Source organism: Cavia porcellus, unplaced genomic scaffold (genome assembly GCF_034190915.1).
Source record: "Cavia porcellus strain 051 isolate PalLab524CR breed Dunkin Hartley unplaced genomic scaffold, mCavPor4.1 scaffold_6, whole genome shotgun sequence".
Classification (NCBI taxonomy): Eukaryota; Metazoa; Chordata; class Mammalia; order Rodentia; family Caviidae; genus Cavia; species Cavia porcellus.
In genome coordinates this window covers 56532702-56550153 of record NW_026947489.1, presented here as the reverse complement: position 1 = coordinate 56550153, position 17452 = coordinate 56532702, and the positions used below count along the sequence as shown (strand labels likewise).

General features: G+C 52.1%; 1 protein-coding gene across 5 annotated transcripts; it reads right to left on the bottom strand.

Moving 5' to 3' along the window:
- Positions 1 to 10054: 10054 nt before the first annotated feature.
- LOC101787289 (zinc finger and SCAN domain-containing protein 2) lies at positions 10055 to 16580 on the bottom strand. Of its 5 annotated transcripts, none has more exons than XM_005003474.4 (3): positions 16195 to 16580; positions 12814 to 14140; positions 10055 to 11713 (listed from the first exon to the last, which is right to left on the bottom strand). In XM_005003474.4, the coding sequence occupies exon 2, from the start codon at positions 14110 to 14112 to the stop codon at positions 13501 to 13503; it is 612 nt and encodes a 203-aa protein (XP_005003531.1). In that variant the 5' UTR covers positions 14113 to 14140; positions 16195 to 16580; the 3' UTR covers positions 10055 to 11713; positions 12814 to 13500. The 5 variants fall into 5 exon arrangements, with proteins under 5 accessions (XP_005003531.1, XP_013007788.1, XP_005003532.1 ...); XM_013152334.3 differs by lacking the exon at positions 16195 to 16580 and adding an exon at positions 16060 to 16187; XM_005003475.4 differs by lacking the exon at positions 16195 to 16580 and adding an exon at positions 15620 to 15991.
- Positions 16581 to 17452: the final 872 nt, after the last annotated feature.

Sequence of the window (17452 nt, the reverse complement as noted above, 5' to 3'; positions counted from 1 at the left end):
CATCACAGATTCTAGCGCAGACACCCGGGTCCCTGTGTCAGGGTGGAGCATGGAGAGGCCAGCCACAGTCTGCAGCCGCAGTGGGCCACTCCTGCATGAGTTCTCTGAAAGGTGAGATGAGTTTGACACAAAGACGTGTCTACTAGTTCCCAGGAGGACTCCTCTCCAGCTGCCCAGAGTGGAAACCAGCTTCCTGTTTCCCTCTCCAGTTCCCCCTCTTTCCCACATACCCCCCTCCTGTTGGTGTCTCCCAGGATCATCCCCCACAAAATGCTCTACACCTTAGATTCTTCATTTGGGGGGATCAAATCACAGACAGCCAATCAGAGCTGAACGTTAACCATGAAGACATCGTCTGTTACTAGGCTCAAACTGAAATCAACTCAGAGGGCCAAAACATTTCCAGCCTTCTCTGTCTATTCTCAGCTGAGTAACTGAATCCTTTGCCCAGGACCCTTTCTCCTGCCCTATAGGATCCTGGACTCAAAAATTTCCATGTCTAATTTCAAACCCCAGCTCGCCACTATCAGGTGTGTCGCAGTGGCCTTCACCCCTTCAAGCCTCCGTATTGTCAATGATAAGACAGGAATGGCTCAGACAGGTCCCAGCAGCTGTGCCGCTCTGCCCCACCTGTGCCCACCTATCCTCTCATAGGGCACCTTCTCCTGGGAGTTCAAGTTCCCAGAGGAAGGATGCAGCTCTGAGAGCGCAGTGCGGCCTCTGACTGAGAAGTGGGCCCTGAGCTCACAGTTTTCTCTTGGAGAGGGGACAGGAATCACATACGCTTTCTAAATGGCATAGGTTTTCCTGTTGAGCTCTAGATCTTTGGAAAATCAGGTCCCATGAAAGACTTAAGATTGTCATCATCCAGTGTGATGGTGCTCTTGAGTGTCAACTGGATTGGATTGAGAATTGCCTAGGAAATTAGTAAAGCAGGTTTCCGAGTGTGTCTGGGAGAAGTTTCCAGGCAGACCTCTGTGTGATATGAGGGTCAGACCCTCTCTCTCTCTCTCTTTCTGGCTGCCTCTGGTCTCCGCTCCTGATCACAGAGCTCTGCCGGCTCCTGCTCCTGGGGACAGACCTTGCAAGCTGAGTTCAGCATAACCTACCCGCAACATCTGAGACAGAGTGCAAAGAGCCCCAGTCATCTGCCACCCACCTCCAAAACTGCCAGGACACATCCATGTGGTCTCCCCTCCACTCCCTGTCTCACCGACAACAGCAGGTTATTTTGAATCACATCTCAGTCAGTGCCTGCCCTGAATGATACAGAGCTTTGTGCTAACAGGAGCTCGGCAACTGTAACCAGGAAAAGGTAACAATCCAGTAATGTCAGATGTCCTGGTAGTATCCAGTCCCCCAGTAACACCTACGTTTTAATCACTGTCTCACAGGTGGAAACAGTTCGGAGCTTCTCAGCTGGTTGCCCCTGGGCTTTGTCTATTCTGACTTCATGCTTTCTTCTCTCTCCTCCTGTGCACAGCTGAGACATTCAGCTGCAGTCATGCAATCCAGTCCTCATTGGAAAATTGCTATCGCCTTTTTATTTCCTCTTAAAACCAGAAAAAAAGAGTGGTCAAGGATTGAATTCAGCGGCATAAGTGCCTGTCCCAAGAGTGAGGTCATGAGTTTGATCCCCGGTACCAAAAAAAAAAAAAAGGAAAAGAGAAAAATTTTTTTAGCGAGGCATGGTGATCCAGCACTCCTCGAGGCTGAGGCAGGAGGATCACAAGTTTGAGGCCAGCCTGGGCAATTTAACAGGATATATCTGACATCTTCTGGATTAGCAATTAACCATTTCAGTTTTAAAGGGACAATTTATTTTTATGATTCCCTCCTTAAGGGCACCCTAAAAGGATGATTCTTCTCTACATTCATTCATTTAACAAAGACTGCTGAGCCTTACGTGGCCGGACTTGGTGATACTTTCCAGCATAAACGTAGTTCCTGCGTTTTAAACAGCTCTCTGCTGGTTCTCTGCTGGTTCAACCCGCCCAAAGTCACTTCCCGCAATGTGCGCTAGAGGGCGCTATGACCGGCCGGCGTGAGATACCCGGTTTAGCTCCTCTGGGTGCACGCACAACCAACCACGCAAACAATCCTGCGCAACTTGCGCTTTAAAACTAAAACAAATTTCTTTTCTTGGCTGCATAGACAAAGAGAGACAGAGAGAAACAGCATCAGTGTCTCCAAGCTGGTTGTCATAGAGTTTTCAAGGGAATCAATTTAATATAGGATACGTAATTCATAGGATTATTTTATAATATTTATCCAAAAAGTCAAACGCAGAAGGGTGCAAGAGACCTGTCCACATCCTAGAGACCCAGAGAACCCAACTGAGGGCCCAGATACCCAGACAAAGTTCTCCACAAGTCCAGCTGGAGACCTAGCGCCCACAACAATGTCTGATGCAAATCTGTATCTGCACTGGAAAGGCGCAAAGGTCAGTGGTGGAAGCCAGAAAGTCCGCTCCAGTGGGGTGAAGGATCGGCACCAGGAGGCTGAGGGATCTGCGCTGGAGCCAGGAAGCAAAGCTCAGGGTAAGGACCAGCGCTCCCCCAAAGAGAACCGCAGCCACCCTCAAGGACCTGACAGCAGGGACCTGAGCTCTTCCCATGATGAGAACAACTGAGTTCATCGTAGGAAACCCAGCGTGACAGGCTTCTCCAGGAGAATCAACAGCACCGTCTTCCCCTCCAGTTTTCTTTTTATGCTGTTGGTAAGGATCCTCAGGTGAGCCCTCCACATCCAGAACCACACTGATTCATTGCAGCCGTCTGTCACAAGTTGACCGTTAGTTAGTCCACGACACAGGTCTATTTTCTAGGAGACTCTGTAGGCAGGGAGCCTATGCCTTTATGGGTTTCATAACATTATGAAAGCTGAAAGCTGTTTCCACTCGACACCAGAGGAAAACTGCAGTAGACACATCTTCAAGTGAGTGTCTAACGCTGCAGCTTTGCTATCAAAGCCCAGTGTGGTGGTGCACATCTGTTGTAGTCCTGGTGGCTGAGGCAGAATTGTAAGTTCAAACCCAGCCGGAGCAACTTACCAAGACCCTGCCTTGAAACAAAAACGAAAGGAAACAAAACAGGGCTAGAGATGTAGCTTAGGGCCAAAGCCCTGAGTTCAATCCCCAGTACCAGAAAAAAAAAAAAAATGCAGTCTCAAAAATATTTCATTACTTTGAAATATCAACAGGCTTGATAACTTTTCATATTATCAAACATCCTCAGTAGGCCCAATAGTGACTAAGAAAGCGGAATTTATACATACAGCACATATGTAAGGAGTGCCTGAAGTGTCCTGGTCACCGTGCTGGACAGTAGAGACTCTGGGTCCCAACCCTTTGGAGCTCATGCCAGGAGGAGGAGACAGTGAACAGGCAAATAAATAAATGTCCTCCAGAGACCCACGGTCCCCAGAGCTCGGCCCTGGTGAGAGGCGGGAGGCCTGGGGGAGACATCTCTGAAACTTTAGCAAACGCTCTGTCTGCGTCCGTTGAGATAATCACGCAAGTTCTTTTTCTCCTTTAAGCCGCTGAAGTAGTACTATGCTTCTTTAACCAATTTTCAATATTGAAACCACCCTAATATTTGTAGGCTAAAACAGTCTGCGATCAGGATACATATATTTTGCTTGTTCATGTTTTGAGTTTTGTTTTGTTTTGTAAACAGGCTTTTGTTATGTAGTTAGGCCGGCCTCGAACTCACAGCCATCCTCCTGCCTCAGCCTCCCAAGCGTTGGGATTGCAGGCATGCACCACCATGCCAAGCAGGGCATATTTTTAAATATATCTCTATGTTTAATGTCTCGTTCGTTCGTTCGTTTGTTGGTACTAAGGATTGAACTCACAACCTACCGCTTGCCAGGCAGGCACTCACGCCACTGAGTTAAATCCCCAGAAATGTGTTCTTTTATTTTGGAGTTTTGCAATTGTGGTTCTAAATGAGAGCATTCTAACACTTCTTCTCTGGTACTCTGATTAGTTTTCAATTTTTTGTTTTGTTTTTTAATATTTATTTATTTATTGGGTCTTTTTGAGATAGGGTTTTAACATTCAGTTCAGTCTGGCCTTGAACTCACTTTGTAGCCCAGTCTAACCTCAAACCCACAGCGATCCTCCTGCCTCAGCCTCCTGAATGCTGGGGTTACAGATCTGCACTCCCATGCCCAGCCTAGTTTTCAGTGTTTTGATAGCTGTGTTAAACAAATTTAATACATATACTCTCCTGTTTTCTAGGACTCACTGTGTACCGAGGCTCAGTTTTTAAAAAGGTTGACACACCGTCCCAAAAAAACTATGTGGGCCTCTTATCTTAGTTAAAGTGTGAAGATAAGGGTTGTAATTTTTTACTACTAATTAAAGTTCTCTGATAACTATAGGCATATTCAGATTATTTTAAGTATGCTGCAGTAATTTGCATTTTTGCAGAAAAGTGTTTATTTCTGGTTAAAGTGAAATTGCCATGAATTGTCCATACTACTCTGCAGTGATTTTTTCAAAATCTTTACTATATTTATAGTTATCATCACCCCCTCACTAACATCTTTATTTATATGATCTCTGTCTCCCTTTCTTCTCTGTCTCTGTCTCTGTCTCTCTTCTGCCTTTTAAATTTTCTTTTTATGTGTACCCTTTGATTCTCTTTTATTGCCTGAGCATTCCATGTATGAGAACTAAGTGGAGAGGTATCTGGCCCAGTCCGGGGCTGGCCCACAGCTACCTGCCTTGTGCCAGTCCTCACAGATCCCTCTGTCACCCTTCTGGCAGGCTGAGCCCCTGCTGGGAGGTGGTGGCAGCCCCTCTCCGACCTTAAGTCACTGCAGCCGGAGCTCTCAACTTCAACTAGGGCCCCACTACCTGCAAAGAGAATGCGGTGGCCCCAAGGGAGTCGAGGGGAACAGCACCTTCAGCTGGGTGGCATCAGGAGCTCCTAGATGCTGGCGATGGCCATCACCATCCCTCACCCCACCCTCACCCCCCCACCCCCACCTCCATCCCCACCCCCACCCCGCGGTCACACTGCCCACCAGGCTTTCCGGTCCCATGGCTGGAGAAACCAATGGTGCAGAAGGTGCCAACAGGGCCGTGGTCTGTGGTCTTTCTATTTTTGCCAGAGGTCATCTGTCCACCCCCATCAAAGAACCAATGTTGAGTGTCTTTAATATTATTGGTGGGTTCTTTCTTTCTCTTTTTGTTTTGCAGTACTGGGGATCAAAACCAAACACAGTCCCTTTGCACTGAGCTATCAGCAACCCCTTGCTAATTTTTCAATTTTGAGATAGGGTTTGCAGATCCTCTGCCCCAGCCTCCCGGAATGCTGACCTAAGCAAGTGCCACAGTGCCTATTCGATTCCCTTTTATCTCTGTGGCTATTTTTCTGCTTCACTGTGCATGTTCTACTGTTTTGCTAACTTCTTAAATTGAACTTTCGACTTTTTAACTTTCAAAAGTTCTCCTTTCCTAACAGATACACTTAAAGCCAGACTAATGACTTTTTGAGTTGCATCACAGATGTTTGGAAATGTGGTGTTTCTAGTTATTCATTTGTATTTTATAATTTCCTTTTTTATTTATTTATTTTTGTACTGGAGATGGAACTCATGACCTTGTGCTTGCCAGGCAGGCACTGTGCCACTGAGCTAAACCCCGGCCCCTACAGTTTCTTCTTTGATCTTAATTATTCATTGTTTTGAAATCCTTGGGGTAAGCAGAAGCTTCTATTTGCTCTTTTTGTTAGCAACTTCTAATTTCACTGTATAGTGCTCACCAAATTCCATCTACCAGTGGCTTTGGTGTCTGTTGGAAGTTGCTTTATTGTTTAAAATAGAATTTACAGCTGGGGATCCAGCTCAGTGGTGTAAGTGCCTGCCTGGCAAGGGCAAAGTCATGAGTTTGAACCCAGGTACCAAACCTCCCCCCAAAAATAAAAGTAAAATGGAATTTACATTAACTGGCTCTTTCTCAAATTGTAAAATTTCATGAAGAGACCCCCAGTGATGGCCAAGGAACCAGGCCCACCTCCTGATACTTTCCAGGCATCAGTTCAATTCCCAGTATACACACACACACACACACACACACACACACACACGCATGCACACACGCACATGTGTGAAAGTGAATCGGAAGCAAGCAGCAGAAGCAATCAGCAGGGTGGTAGAGAGCTTGTCTAGCATGCATGAGACTCTGCGTTCCATTCTCAGGACTGCAAAAAACAAAACCAAATAATCTGTAGAAAAGAGACAGGGCTGGGGGGATGGATATCTGTAATCCCAGCCCCTAGGAGGCTGAGGCAGGAGGATTGCCCTGAGTTCCAGGCTAGCCTGGGCTACATAGTGAGATCAAGCCTGGACTATATCAAGACCCTGCTCAAAACCAAGAACAGGGGCCAGGGATTTAGCTCAGTGGCACAGCTCCTGCCCGGCAAGTATGAGATCTTAAATTTGATTCCCAGTATCCTCCCATTCCCCCAAAAAGAAAACAGAAGGCATGCAGGATGTGTTCTAGATGAGAGATTTGTACAATAAAATTTGGGGCCTTGAGGACAAAAACCTACAGAGTAGAGCTTGACAAGCCAGGAAGCCCAAAGTACAGCTCATAACACCCCACTCTGGGAACTGTGCTGGCCGCTTCCTCCATTCCCTCGTGAGCAAGCCCCCAGGATCCCACTCTGGGCCTCTGCCACCCTGACCCTAAAAACCTGCGCCCAGGGAAGCCCAGGCCACGCTAAGCAAGCACATGGGAGGAGCTGGGGGAAAGGTGACCTTGGGCGCCTGTGAGACAGCAATGAGGGCACCAGGAACTGCTGGGGAGGAAAAGCAGAGCCACATCCTCGAGGCCCAGGCTGGAACCCGTTAGCAAGAGAAACGCACACAGGTTTATCTCACGCATGTTTATGTGACAAGGAGCTGTGGGGAACCAATGCCCTAAGGAAGAGAAAACAGTTTCGTGGACTGTCCCACAGATGTGGGCCTGGAGGACAAAGGCTGGGATCTGAAGGTGATAACCCGGCCTCCAGCAAGGCCTGTGACCAGGACTTCTCTCCCTTCCCCCGGTTAGGGAAGGCTCCTCCAGAATGAGCACCTTCTGACCCACTTCCCGGAAGGTCAGAGAACTCTTTCTTGGTCACTCTTTGTCCAGGTGACAAAGGGAGGGGACAGGGAGAGCAATTTTGTGGCTTCAGCTGTTTTCTCAAACGCCAACATGCGTATTTGGGGGTAACCAGTCCTGAACCCCATCAAAGCCAAGCACAGCGGCAGGAAGAAGGAACAAGTGCAGGCCTGGAAGGAGCGACCTCAGGAAGGAGCACTGCTCAGGGGGGACGTGGGGAGGCCCTGTGCTCTGCCCCCTGCCATGCCTGGAACCCAGTACATTTTTTTTGGTACCTGGAATCACACTCATGACCTTGCGCTTGCCAGGCAAGTGCTTAAACCCATGACTTTTTAAGATTGAATAAAGACTGAGCCCCTCCCAGCTCCTGGAGCCAGAGGCAGTTTACTGGGGCCTCCTCACACCTTCTGCTCCTGTAAACAAGGGATCTCTTGGAGTCCCATGCTTTAAAGCCAATCTTGGGGAAGCCCGACAGCCTCTCCACAAGTTTCTTTTCCTTTTTTTTTTTTTTTTTTTTTTTTTTTTTTTTTTTTTTGAGACAGGGTCTCAGTATGTAGCCTATGCTGGCCTCAAATTCATAGCAATCTTCTTGCTTCAGTCTCCTGAGATCTGGGATTACAGATGGGCCACCACACACAGCACATCCACTGCTTTTTATATACCAGAGAAGAATCAGAGAGAGAGAGAGAAGAATAAGAGGAGAAGGAGGAGAAGAAAAGACAAAAAAAGGAAAAGGAAAGAAACTAAATGTCAAAGTGGTAAGGACCTTGGTAGGACTAGATCCCAGCCCTTGACCTGGGATTTACACATCTGTCCCTGGTCTGCAGTTGAGATGTGCTTACAGTTGAGGCAAGGGGCTACCAAGTTACCATTCAGGTCCACCAGCCTGGAGAGGGTCACCTGTAATCCGTGCACCCATGGGCAGCTCCTCACTGAAGGCCGGCAGATGCCAGCATCACACAGAAGAACCCAAGAGACTGGTCACATCTCCCAGGGCTGTCAAGCTGCCTGGAGTTGGTATTCTTAAGGCTCTTCACTGCCTTACGTGTAGAGATCCTAGATGGAGGGCCCCAGATGCATTCTTGTTTGCAGGGATGAATTGCTGAGAGGACCCTGGAGGACGAGAGTGGCTCTGGACCACACAGGTGGCTCAGCGAGGCCAGTGGGATGTCCTGGGGCAAGTCAGCAGGAGACCAGTTCAGCCTGACCCCACAGGGAAGCCCTGAGCAGAAGCTGCACTACCATGCCAGCCCCGGGTCAGCTGTCACTCACAGGGAGGCTGGGATAGCACCTGCACTCTGGGTAGCTGTGAGCTATTGGCAGCCAACACTTACAACAGCTGGAAAAGCTGGGGTGGGGGGACACCCAGTGAGAGCATCCACTGCAGCATCCTCTCATGTGGGCAAGACCAGGGCAAGGACAAAGAGGCTAGGAGATGTCAAAGGAGGCATAAGAGTTAGAGACAGGAAGTGGGCGGGGCACAGTGGGGCCAGGCTTTGCTTTTCATGAGCACCTGCTACTTTGCCTAGGTCTAGCCCCCTTTTTTGCCTTTCCTTACTGGACCAGGCTCTGCACTCCCAGAAAATTTACAAAAAGTCAGGCAAGGGGTGCAATTGATGTGAGGTAATGACAGCAACTGACCCTTAGGTTCTCTTGAAAGACAGCGGCCTCTCTGTCTCTACACCCACAAACTCATCCAGGAGAAAAACCTTATTTCCTCCTCTCCCCTCCAGGCAGCAGAGCCACCAGATTCGCTGGACCCAAAGCCCTCCTCACGGAGGAGGAAACCTGAGCTTGGTCCATGACAGTAGGGCCTGTGGCTGTCTCAGAAGCACCAGGGAAAGGAATGAGCCAGGCAGGCAGAGAACGGAGCCCCGCAGATTCTGTCTGCCAGGGCAGGTGACCAGAGACACAGCAAGAGGGACTGAGGTCCTCGTCACCTCCCAGCCAGTGCCCTTCTCAGTTGAAAGAGCCGGTAATTGTCCTTTTGGCTTCAACCAGCTTGAGTCAGAGGCCTCACCTGACTCACATCCTCTGCCCCAAGGGAACCAGCTTTCAGTGCCACAACATGGTTCCCTAGCAACCAAGCCACTCCCAACCCTCCTTGAACAATGAAGGGAACAGCTGCGGCTGAAAATCCAAGTCTGACAGATCAAGGAGCTAGAGTGACCCTTGGTCATGCCCAGGCCAAGCTTCTACCGTTAACAACTGAGTCCCATGGCCACTTGGTGGCAGGTGACCCTGGCACAAGTTCACCGTCCCAGCACCAGCTGTAGGAGACAGGCTGTGAGGCAGGTGGCTGGCTGCAGTTCTCCCTTGGGCAGGAGAAGGAGGGCAGCGCGCTCTGCACCTGTGTTTATAAGGCTTCATCTGCTCAGGTGCAGGGAGCCTGTGTTTGTTCATTGCTAGGGTTTTTGATACATGTTTACTATTGTGACTGACCTCCCAAGTCACCTTGAAGCTAACTTATCCTTAAGAGATGGGAACTAAGAAAGAGGTCACCACTCTATTCCTGGCTAAGCTCTCAAGGACCACTGTTTACACCAGCTGCCATCAAAGAGAACATTTATTCCATGCAGGCAGCTCAGGCAAGTGTCAGTGACTCCAGAAGTAGCCTACCTGGCCCACCATTACATGCATACCTGCGCATCCACTGTCCCCAAGGAGGGGATGATCTGAGGCCTCCAGTGCCCACGACTGACCCAGGGAAGTCAGCCCACCCATAGCCCAATAAAATGCACCCCCTGGTTAACTCCCACACCCTCTCCTCTTGTGGCCCTCAGCCCTGCATCCACAGCCTGCCCCATCAGCCAGTTGACAAGAGATTCCTGAGAGTGACAAGCCCAACCCTGGACTAGACCCAGGTGGGATTCAAGAAGAAATGACACAGTCCCTTGCCCTCAGGGAGCTCAAGACACACACAGAGACAGAGGAAACTGGAAGGTGACAGCATGTTGTACTTGACAGTGACATGGTAAGTTAGCACAGGAGAGCAGCCAGGTGCTGGGGACGCTCAGCCCTAATGGATAAGAGGGGCTTCAAGGGAGGGCAGGGAAGGGAGACATTTCTGCAACACAGGGACGGCACAGCAGTTATGGCAGGAAGAGGCAAGCTGGACCATCAGCACATGAGAGGTTTGCAGCTGAAGCTTGAGACTTAAGGACAGGGCCAAATTGACGCTCTGGATCGTGGAGCATCTCTGGCTTCTCTGACCTCCCAAGGTATCTACAATCCCAGGAAGAGGCACATAGTAGGTACGCAGTGAGAACCAGGAACCAGATCCACAGGAGAGAGAACCACAAGACCCTAGAGCAAAAAGTTACAAGTTTTCCTCCCACCGCTGCAGGTCCCCCCTTTTCTGATGGGTGGTAGGTGAGCACAGAAGAACTACACTGACCTGCTCAAATGGGAAGCTGACTCCATGCCCTGTAGCTGGCCGGGGACCTGCTCCCTTCACTTGTGTCCTGATCCCTCAGGGGACAGGACTCATCCACTTGGTTCTCACACTGCACAGGACTCACCTCCTTCTCTTCCCCAGTCCTCCCAGAAGTACCTGCCTGGGGCTGCAGGATTGGAAGCAGGAGTACTGCTGTCTGGATGTGGTTGGGGGGAGCAGGATTCCTTCCCCAAGTGGTCAAAGCCTGAACCCCAGCCTTCTCGGCAGGCCCGCTTCCCCAAGACCTCACCATGAAATCAGAGCCTGGGTTGAACACAGGGCTCCACCACACAAACAAGCAGCCTGTTAGGCAGAACCCGAAAAACAAACCAGCCCATGGAACCTCTGGCAATGTCAGGGGACAGGGAATCAAGTTCTAAAGCCTAGGTCTGGGAGAAGGGAGTAACTAAAAGGGTTTCCACCTCAGACTTCTTTATTCCCCAACAAGAGAAGGAGGCAGGGGGGTCGTTATATGTAGGGTGGCCTTGACTCAGGGGCTCAGTGAGGAAAGGGTGGCAGGTAAAGACCCCAGGCTGAGGTTTAGGAGTCCAAGGGCTCCTGAAATTGCTTGAAATTTTTTGCGTGTTTGTTCTCCTGGGGACAAGGTCCATAGCCTTCAGCAGATTTGCAAAAGGTTGAATGACCCCACAGTATGAAAGATCTTTCTGGCTCAAAAAGGAGAATGAAATGTGAAGGGATGGCTCACTTGTGATGGGAGGGTTTGACCCTAGAGCCAGATCTGACAGCGGCTTGCTGTGTTGGCTTTGGACAGTCACTTTCTGTCTCTGAACATTAGCCAAGTGTGGACAAGGCAGGGGCGGAGAAGCCAGCTCTTCATTCAGGTGTCATCCCCACCACTGCCACACAAGAGTCAGGGTTCGTGGCCATGCAAGTTGAGAAGCCTTTGCCCAGCCAAGACTCCCACCAGGCCTGGAGAGTTTTCCCACCAAGGCTTGGAATCAGAAATCAGCCTGTAGTTCCAGGCTTCATCAGGTTCCTGCAGGTCACTGCAAGGCACCTCCTGAGGTAGGTCTTCTTAGGGGATGTGTCCTCATGCCAGGGTGCAGCGCCAGCCAGGCTCCTGTGGGACTCAATTCATAATCTCTGTGCCCAGATGTGCCCTGCACCTCCCAGGTCAGGAGGTTGTGCCCGCTTTGCATCTGTTCACAGAAACAAAAAGATCAAGGTGAGATCTGCTGCTGTGCCTGGCCCTGTCCACCCCAGCACACGTACAGGGCTAGGAAGGGCCCTCAGGTAGCCCACTCTGAGTCTGGTTAGGGCTTTGAGCAAGACCTCTCAGCCCCTTTCCAAGCACTGCCAGGATATTAACCCCATTTACTCGAGACATCTGAGGTTCAGGGCACTTATGTGACTGCTCCAGATGCCCTAAGACCCTGTTTAACTTATTCTCAGCCACCAAATACTCATCTCCATTGCAATAACCACTGGGGTGGCAGGCCAAGGACAGAGATGGATCTGCAGGACCTAGCACAGGCCTGGGCATGAAGGGACAGCTCTCAAAGGTGCTCTCAAAGTCATCCCAAGGTATGTGTCTTCTGCATGCCTTCAGCCACCTAGGCCCCTAGATAACCCAGGATCCTTTCACACAACTCCTGGCCACATGCTAAGATCCTCTATTTTCTGTTTTTCAGCAGTAGAATTGAAAGGTTACAAGGGTCTAGAACTCACAACAAAACCTTGGCTTCACCCGCTGTCCCACGGGGCACTCCTATGATTTGGGGCAAACTTGGGCTCTCAGGTTCCTCATCTGCTGAACAACAGATGAGGCCCCAAACTCAGGGCATCAACTGGCAGGCAGAGTCCTGGCTTTCTCAGTTGTCACTGCTCGACCGTGGTAAAGCAGTCTAGCTGGGGCCTCACTCTCTTCTGCTGGATCACCCTGAGGCTCCTGCTTGTCTATCTGCCCTCCCAGAGCCTCAGTTCTGAACTCATCGCGTGTTTATCATTTAAAATCTCAGATGTGCCTTCCGCCTCACCAAGTCCTTCATAAGGCATGTCTGAGCCTCCTCAATGGGCTGCTCCCCTTGAAGACATCCCTGCACAGGCTTGCTCTTCCTGCAGCAACTCTAAGTGTCTTCAAGACTGGGTACAAAGTCACCAGAGTTCCCTGGGTGAAGCCAGTCACCTCTGATCCTGGAGTGTTTTACAGGTTGCCCTATTGCACAGCCCACAGCCCTCTGTACAGGCACTGGTCACACACAGGTGTCGGTGCCCCCACATCTGGGCCCAGGGTGCTCACCTGTGGCTTTTCCCAGGGTGGAACACAGCAGAGCAGGTGGCACAGAGTGAGTTCTCAGCCAAAGCTTTTTGGACAAGTGGCATCACCCTTCTCGGGCCAATTCTCACAGCCCACGGAGCAGGAGTCTCTGGTCTCCATCCCCAACTTATAGATGCATGAACTGAGACATGAAGTAGGATAATTTCCCTAGGACACCAGAAAGGGGGAGCCGGAGGCAGGAGGCCTTGAGGGCTGAGAATGGGTTTGGGGAACTGTAGCAAGCTGTCCTCTCCAAGATGCATTCAGCTCTGACATTCTGGGACCGAAGATCTGGTAAGCAGCGGGTCATACAGAGACCTGCACCACCTGCATATCCAGGACACCCCGCACCTCCACCAGATATGGAGATTCAGCACCACACACCCCACCCTTGAACCCCATCTGCAGGGCTCACCTGCCCTAGGCAGCAGGAGCCTGCAGAGCAAAACCAATGCAGGAGCCAAATGCCACTGTGTGCACGCACAAAAACCCGGAGGGCCCTGGGTAAGGAGAGAAAAAGGGCGGCCCGAGCCCTTCGGACCCCCAAGCCAGTTCTTCCCTTCTCCCAGATGCCCATCCTGAGCGGCAACCACAGCCCAAGGTAACCTCCAAGGCTTCCAACGCGGCTCCGGGTCTGCAGGCAGCCTATGGTGGCAGACAGCGTAGGCGTCATAGCACGCTGCCTAAATGGATCGCCGGGGCCTCGGGCCCATGGCCGTGGCTGCGCTGGTGGGTCTTGAGCGAGCCCTCACGCGCAAAACTCTTGCCGCAGCGCGGGCAGAAATAGGGACGCCGCTCCCCGAAGACGCCGGGGCGGCGCGGGTGCGGTGTGGGCGTGCGTGCGTGCGTACGCTGGTGATTGAGCAGGAAGCGCGGCTCCCGGAAGCAGCGGCCGCACTGTGCACAGCGGTGCGGCTTCTCGCCGCTGTGGATGCGCTGGTGCGTGAGCAGGTTCTGCTTGAGGCTGAAGCAGCGGCCACACTCGGGGCAGGGGAAGGGCCGCTCGCCGGTGTGCGTGCGCTGATGCACCTCCAGGTTGTGCTTGACGCTGAAGGCCTTGCCGCACTCCGGGCACACAAAGGCAGCGGTGCGCCCAGCCCCGGCGTGCGCCTTCTGGTGCCGCACCAGGCTGGGCTGCTGCAAGAAGGTCTGGCCGCACAGCGGGCAGCTGTAGGGCTGCTCCTCCGCAGGGTGGTGGATGACCAGGCCTCGCTCGTCCCCCAGGCCCTCCTCCCCGTCCCCCGTAGGGGACCCGTCCTCGGAGGACACCAGCTCAGTCATGGGCGCTCTCAGCTGCAGTCACGAGCCCCTGAGGAAACAGAAGCAAGAGAGGGGTCAGAGTGGACCCAAGGGTCAGCCAACAACCACTCCAAGGGGTCGCTTACCTTCCCCCAACCTCTGATACATTTTTCTTATAGCTAAACTTCCCCTCCTTCCTCGTCACAGCCTACCCTGGACGTTTCTCAGGTGCCACCTCCACCTAGAAACCTTCCTTGACTCCTTCAGCTTCTCTGTAAACCTTGCTGTCCAACCCTGCAACTCTCATCATCATGACAGAGCTACCCTAACTGGAGCGCTGAGCACTGTGCCCGCCACACAAGTGCAGAAGGTGATATTTATGGACTCCGGGTATTTTAAGTAATGCTTTACCTATGTGCACCTTATATCTCCAACCAGACTCAAAGAAAGGCAAAGGAAAGCACACCCCAAGCTGGAGGGTCATCGATGGTGTAAAGACATTTTTGCAAAGCTTTCAGCAGAAAATATAAAACCTTGTAAACTGGGAAGAGACCCTCCAGGGTTAGACATTAAAGGCAGCTCCTCTATCAAAATAGGGCTTGAATTTAAAAGGCTACAGGGCACATGTAGAATGGAGCATCAGTCTCAGCTTGAGCAGAAGGCTTGGCCTCAGGCTGAGACACACAGGAGCTCAAAGTACAGCAAACTGCTAAGCACCTAGTCCCTTCCCCTGATCCTCCTAGGGTTCTCCTTCTCAGATCACTGCACCCCCTCTTAAACATTTCCCACTGTCCCCACAGCAGCCCTGCACAGGTATAGAGCAGATGAGTGAGCCCCATTTATAAGTGGGGCACCTGAAGCTTGATAAAGTCAACATACTTGTCCAAGGTCACAGAGCAAGGTGACTTAAGCCCTAAATCTTGGGCTCACTGTTGAAAGCTCTTCTCAGTGTACCAGCTGTTCACCACTGCACACCCTTCAGTCACACACACACACACACACACACACACACACACACACACACACACACAGAGAGGCACGCACCCACATGCACATGGAGGAACCCACCACTCCCATCCCAGCTCCTGCAGGGCCATCCATTCCTAAAAGGCCACTGCTCCTGTCTAATGCCATCACTCCCATACCCTGCAAGACAGCTCCTGGGCATGAAGGTTTCACCCATCCCACACCCCATCAAGAAGGCTCTTGGGTGCCCCCTTGAACTTCCTGCAGTCCCTCTCTACTCTTACAGCCTCCTTTCATGCACTTGCAGAGTGGACTCTCAAAAACGCACTCCTGTGTCTTCCCTGACCTTCAGGGAAGGCCTGGGTAATAGACAAGTTCCCTGGCCACGAACCCCACCCACAAGTCTCTCCCCAGGTAGCTGCACTGACATTTGTAAGGATGGACCATGCAGTTCCTCTGCCAACCTTGGCCTGGCCCTGGCTGGGCAGCATGCTCTCTTTCCCCACTGTTCCCTCGACCGAGGCCCCGCCCTTCCCGGGGTCCCAAGGCCAAGGCTTTGTCCCTCCCTCCGGGCTACACTCACAGCCTGAGCTGCACCCCAGCTCCTCCCCGGGTCTCCAGCGGCGACGCTTTCTTCTAGAGTCCGCGCCGCGTGACGCAAACACGGTGCGGCTCCCGCAGCGACTCCCGCGCCTCTGCTCCCCGCCCCCATAAAGACAGAAGCCTCCCGCAACCCTGAGATTGCTAAGCAGCTGCGCGAATCCAGAGCGCTTCCCGCACCCCGCCGACCCCGCGCACAGCATCGCCAGCTCCTCGGGCCGCAGCGTCCCCGGAGCTACTCGGTCCCTGTGCGTCGCAGCCCCACCCCCCCGAAGATACCTAGGATGCCACCCAGCCGCGGTCCGCCCTGCCCTGCTGCTGCCCTGGCTCCCCGGGGGAACCGATGCGACCCGCCTCCCGCACCCGCAGCGCCCCCAAAGCACCCCAGTGACCCCGGGTAAACCCGTAATTAAGCAGCTGCACCGCTGCTCTGGGCAGGATCAGGCGGCTCTCGCAAATACGGTAGCGGCCTGCGGTGACCCGCCCCTCGGGGTCCCGCACTGGCCTCGGTAAATACGGTAACCGCCGCCGCTGCCCGCCCGCCAGGCCCGGACTCACATGGCGCCGCCTCCCCGGCCGCGTCCCCGCCGCAGCGCCGCAGTCGCGACGTCCGCAGCCGCACAGCAGTCCCGTGAGGCTGGGAGGTCCGCCTCGCCGACAACCTGGTGGCGGAAGAAGGAAGGCTGCTAGCTGTCGCTGCGCCTGCTCTGGCAGGAGAGGAGGCCAGTGGGGGCCAGTTCAGGCCCCCAGAGTTTCCCAGCCTGCTGCTCCAGGCCACTAGGAAGCAGGATGGGGGAACCGGAGGTAGCACCCCTTTCCCTGAGAGGAAAGGTGGTAATACAGGGGCCAGCTGGAGCATCCCAGAGTTTCTGGTTCCTGGGTGGGAGATTCCAAAGGGCAGAATCACAGAGCCAGCGGCCCTTCCTGCCAGCCTTGGGCAAAGCCTTCCTCCTAGACAGCCTGGTCCTGTCACTAGGATGGCCAGAGGGGATGGGGGAAGGAATGGTACTGAGTCCTCTGAAGTTGAGCTGCAGACAGACCACAGAAAAACAGCAGGTGTGATAGGCTAAACTTCAGGTCCCCCTGCCATTAAATGATAATTCCTTTTAACTGTACGTGCCTCTGCCTTTGACACACTTTCCCCATGTATTAGCACGTGGGAACTTCCAATATCCCTGTGCATGTCTCCTTGGGCAGCTGTTATCCCATTTTATAGATGGGAAAAATAAAGCAGAGTGGCTTCCCCCAAGACCTGCAGCTCTTAAGTGGCAGAGCCTAGTGAAAAGGCAGCTTTATGACTGGCATTTGCCACTGCACCATGCTGGGCCCCAGACAGCCACTCCCACAAGACCTCTTTGACACGAAGTATGCGATGGTTCTGGGCGTGATGGCGGGTGCCTGTCATCCTGGCACTTGGGATGCTGAAGCAAGACCACTGCCTCAAGTTCAAAGCCAGCCTGGGCTGCATAATGAATTGAGGCCCAGCCAGAACTGCATGGTGAGACCCTTCCCCAAAGACCAGAAAGGAAAAAGAAAAAAAGATGATTGTAAGAATTCTGAGTTCAAGAATTCAAAATTCACATTTGACAGATAAACAGGCCTAGCAGGGAACATGACTTTAAAGTTACAAGTGCCAGAAGCATATTACATGGGTGTTATTTAATTTACATTACTGTGGCCCCAGGGGCTGGGGATTTAGCTCAGCAGTATAAGCGCCTGCCTTGTAAGCAGGCAGTCGCAAGTTCAATCCCTGGTACCGATAAAAAGGAAAAAGACAAAAAAAAAAAAAAAAAAAAATTACTGTGGCCCCATAGTG